Source organism: Rana temporaria, chromosome 1 (genome assembly GCF_905171775.1).
Source record: "Rana temporaria chromosome 1, aRanTem1.1, whole genome shotgun sequence".
NCBI lineage: Eukaryota > Metazoa > Chordata > Amphibia > Anura > Ranidae > Rana > Rana temporaria.
In genome coordinates this window covers 249762832-249767800 of record NC_053489.1, presented here as the reverse complement: position 1 = coordinate 249767800, position 4969 = coordinate 249762832, and the positions used below count along the sequence as shown (strand labels likewise).

General features: G+C 38.9%; 1 protein-coding gene across 1 annotated transcript; it reads right to left on the bottom strand.

The window, feature by feature from the left end:
• Positions 1-1133: 1133 nt before the first annotated feature.
• On the bottom strand, positions 1134-4719 carry LOC120924897 (taste receptor type 2 member 40-like). Its single transcript, XM_040335876.1, has 2 exons — positions 4491-4719; positions 1134-4399 (listed from the first exon to the last, which is right to left on the bottom strand). The coding sequence occupies exons 1-2, from the start codon at positions 4524-4526 to the stop codon at positions 3344-3346; spliced, it is 1092 nt and encodes a 363-aa protein (XP_040191810.1). The 5' UTR covers positions 4527-4719; the 3' UTR covers positions 1134-3343.
• Between the last annotated feature and the right edge of the window lie 250 nt (positions 4720-4969).

The window sequence follows — 4969 nt, the reverse complement described above, 5'->3', positions numbered from 1 at the left end:
CAACAAAGGAGTGGCTCAAGAAGAAGAAAATTAAAGTCATGGAGTGACCTAGTCAGTCTCCAGACCTTAATCCTATATAAAATTTATGGAGGGAGCTGAAACCTTAAGTGTTCCTTTGCCAAGTACTAAGTCATGTTTTGCTTGGGGATCAAATACTTGTTTTACTCATTGAACTGCAACAAACTTAACAAACAAATAGTTCTTAATATTTTAATATTTTTTTTTGTTTTGTTTTGTTTTTTAAATCCAGAACAGTTTTTATTAGTATTGAAATCGACATAAATGAACAAAACCAATGCTGTGAAAGTCATGCACCTATATTGTACATATTCATTCAAAGGAATATATAAAACAAGATCTCTGCAATTTAGCATATACAGAAACAAATTATAGTTACCATACAGCTGAAAAAAAGGAAATAAGAAACCTATTCACAGAAGGCCAGATTCAGGTACATTTGCGTATCTTTGTGCCGCCGTAGCGCATCTCATATGCGCTACGCTGACGTAACATTGAGAGGCAAGCTGAGTATTCACAAAGCACTTGCTCCCATATTTACGCCAGCGTAACGTAAATAGGCCGGCGTAAGCCCGCCTAATTCAAAGTAGGCAGGTAGTGGGCGTGTTGTATTAAAATGAATTGTGACCCCATGTAAATGCATGGCCGTACGAACGGCGCATGCGCGCGCATGCTCAGAATCACGTCGCATATACTCCCTAAGATACGACGGCTCAATGCGTACGACGTGAACGTAACTTACGCCCAGCCCCATTCACGTACGACTTACGTAAACAACGTAAAATACGACTGCTTTTCCGACGTTTCTGACGTCCATACCTTAACATGACTTACCCCTGCTTTATGAGGGGTAAACTTATGCCAGACGTAAACGGCGTAGATTACTTAAGTACGTTCGTACGTTCGTAAACGGCGTAGATTACTTAAGTACGTTCGTGAATAGGCGTATCTTGCTCATTTACATATTCGACGCGTAAATCAATGGAAGCGCCCTTGGCGGCCAGCGTAAATATGCACCCAAGATACGACGGCGTAGGAGACTTACGTTGGTCGTATTAAGCCAAAATTCAGACGTATCTTGTTTCCTGAATACGGCTCATAGATACGACGGCACATCCTAGAACTTACGCGGCGTATCAACAGATACGTCGGCGTAAGTTCTACCTAAATCTGGCCCAGAATGTTCACAGGAATAAGTGCAAGATATATACCAAAGCAGATATAATTAAAATAGAATCTCCTAAAAATAAACCAAAAGAGTTGTGTGCCATCTTAAATGTAGGGAAATGTATGTAAGGTAATACCCTTAGATACAGATCACAAAAGAGTATATACAGTAGCACTGCAGCCTGAGTACATCAGAACTAAATACATGGCAGGCATACAAAATCAAGTAGAGGCTGCATCTAATGGACACACATTTTATTTTATTGAAACATTTCATACCTTTTTGTATCCAGGCTTCTAAGAGGCAAATTATTTTATTATGAAAACAGTATTAAATGAGATGGATAAGAACTAATGTTCCTCGACCTCAAGTAACTAAGCTCACGTATTAAATATGTCTAATAATAATACACAGAGCTATTTAATAGCACAAAATGTGACGTGACTTATTAAAATTGCTTTAAATTACTAATGAGAGTTCGCTTGCACTGAAGTGGGACTAATTAAAAACCGATACTCGCTTTTTTTTGCAAAATAAAAACATAACTGCAAACTCTCAAAGGAATAAAGCGTGTTTGTAGTGTTTCATTATCTAAACACAAGTATCCATCTGTCTACGTGCAATAGTGTGAACCCAGCCTCTATCTATCTATCTATCTATCTATCTATCTATCTATCTATCTATCTATCTATCTATCTATCTATCTATCTATCTATCTATCTATCTATCTATCTATCTATCTATCCATCTATCCTTTCTGCTAATGTTGCTTATCAATTTAAAGTTTGTTCAGATTTTTTAATTAATGTTTACATATACATTAATGACCTAAATTATACTAAACAAACTTAACACATTTGGATCTGTAATGCATGGTAAAGGACATTACTGAACATTATTTATCAATCCACAGCAAAGCACCTGCAATGTGTGTGGTGTGATGTGGGTACTGTTCATTGCGAATGGTACCCCACCACACTGTACAATAGAGAGACACACCGCAAACAACTTTGTGTTGCGTTGCATTGTAAAAAAGGGTCATTCTTCCCATGCTGCTTCCCCCTGCATCTCATCCTCGGCGGCTTGCCCCTGCGTCTCCTCCTCTGTGGCCAATACGGTCGCTTCTCCTCTTGGCCAATCGGGTCTTAAGGCCCGCTTCCTAATTGGAGAAGCAGGAACACAATAGTGAATATTAATTCGCTATTGTCGCACAACTGTGTGGGCTCAGGAGGCCCTGAGCCCACCCTTTTTTTTAAGCCAATTAGAGCCTCAGACTCTAATCATTTGCTTAAAAAAAAAAACATTGAAATTGATGCATCCGGAGCCCTGCATGTAGATTAGGGGCTGGGCGCATAGATTAGGGGGTGGCACAGCCACTGCCTTCGTGTCAATAAATTGTTATTCACTAACCAGGAACAAGTATAGGGATGGGGAAGTCTGTTTTTTATCTTTAATTGAAAGTACTAAAGCAAGACAGAACATAATATTTAGCCTTTTTAGAGGATGATCATCAATGGCAGTGACCATATTTCAGTCATGATAGATGTATTTAACATGATGTCAGTAGTCAGCAGTGGCCTTTGCTAAAATCTTTTCCCATTTGAATCAGTAATTAAAAATGAAATGTGTTGTAATCAACGCTAGCTCCATTATTGACCAATATTGACTTCTATTTGCTGACAATAAGCAATAGACAAGTTGTGTCTTGTGATAAGACAACAATTCTGTACTGTGTGAAAGATTAAACCTTAAGCCGGCCATCTTGCCCAGTTCAGCAGGGTCTGGCCGAGATTCGAACTATGTATGGGCAGGCTGACTGTACCCAAGTTGATGGATCGATCAACTTGGGTACAATCAGCCTGTCAAATAATTTTTAGGTGATTATTGGCAATAATCACTGTGTGTTCTCCTGGCATGGACGGCTCCTGGTGCCCCCGACCCCCCACCCATCGGGAGCACACAATAGCTCTGCTGGAGGGATTACCCATCAACACTGACTGTGGTTGCAGGAAAAAAAATCACTCTATCTATGGCTGGCTTTACCATACGTGTCATCTACATTATTGTGCCATGTGGGGCTAGACTGGTTATACATAGCTAAATGTGTGCTAAGTATACAGTAATTTCGATTTTTGTATTACAATTATTCATAGAAAGTTACATGGCCAGAACAGAAACTGATGAGCTTGTATCTATTCTGGAACCTGAAGGCACGATGGTAACATTTATAGAACATAACCATTTCCGAATCAGTTGTCTGAGGTTTGGACTGCCTAGGATGAGTATAAGTGATTGTATAGGACCGTAACTATAAACAGTCACTAAACATCCTGAAATCCAAGGGCTGTCCACTTTGAAGATGTCCAATATCAGTAAAGTTTCCGAGACATAGAAACTGACATAAAGAATAAGAAGGGAGGTGACAGTGCAGGCTGCAGATACACTTGCTTCCATACTGTGTGCACCCATTGCTGTTGCACTTTTCTTGAGCTGTTTGACGTGTACAAAAAGAAATCTTATGATAAAAATGTTTGCTATGGCAACCAAAATGAGAGGAACACAGCAGCCAATAATACTAGCAACCAACAGGTATTGAAGACTCATGTGTGGAGTTCCATATTGTACAGTTGAGTTGCCAATAAGATTACCATCTATCTGAACAGAGTATTCGTCTTTCTTAATGTTCCAAGCAACTGGGATGCTGATAATAAGTGATAGGAATACAGACATGAACAGCATCCAGGGGACCACATCAGAGATGCTTTGCTTCAGACGCATGAAGAAAGTTTGTTCATATGTAACAAGCATCACATAGTAGAAACCACAGAGGCAAAACATAAACCAAAAGCTGGAGAAAATGGTAAAGAGCAGAAGGACGGAGAAGATGGTATAAACATTGTCCAAGAAATACACATCACTCCAAAGAAAGAGAAGGGAGTCATTGGCCACCATGGTACACTGAAAGGCAATGTTGAACAGACCTAGAGTGAATAGGATCAGTTCTCTTGGGTTCGTATTCCTTCCTTTAAGCCTGTCCATTCCATGAGCCACAATGATAAAAAAATTGGTAAAAAACCCAGTCACAGTGCTGATGCCCAGAGCAGAAAGGGATACAATAACAAACATGGGCAATACTTGATTTTCAGCTGTCCCATTACTGTCTCCATCTCTTCTGAAGGTGAACATTTGTGTTGGAGTCCTGGCTTTTAAATCCTGTAAATACAATGTAAAAAAAATATGAAAAAGATAATAATAGACTGAACAATAGACTGAACAAGGAGTATAATTTTTTTTCATAACTTACTTGACGGTATTGATACATCCAAACGATAATTGTCATTATGTAACGTGGGGTTTTATGCACATCACTAATATACAACACATAAACGTCTGAAAATCTGCTTTCCAGCTGATGAAAATATCTATTTGTATTGTCTTTGGATTGGAAATCAAAGAACAAAGAGCTTAGGACTGAGTTGGAGCTGACATATAATCCTCGATAGCTCAATTGCAGAATGGCATAGAACTGGATGGCGAATCTGTAATTACAAAGGTAAGTTACTCAGCAGATTTACCCATTTTCATAATGGCAGTAGTTTTCAGGATTTACATTTACATTCTACATAGATTTGTCTTACAATTTTTAATGCTCAGTTAAACTATTAGTTTAAAGTGGTTGTAAAGGCAAAAGTTTTTTTTTTTTACCTTAATGCGTTCCATGCATTAAGGTAAATGCAGCCCCCTCTGCCCCCCTTATACTTACCTAAGCCCGATGTTGATCCA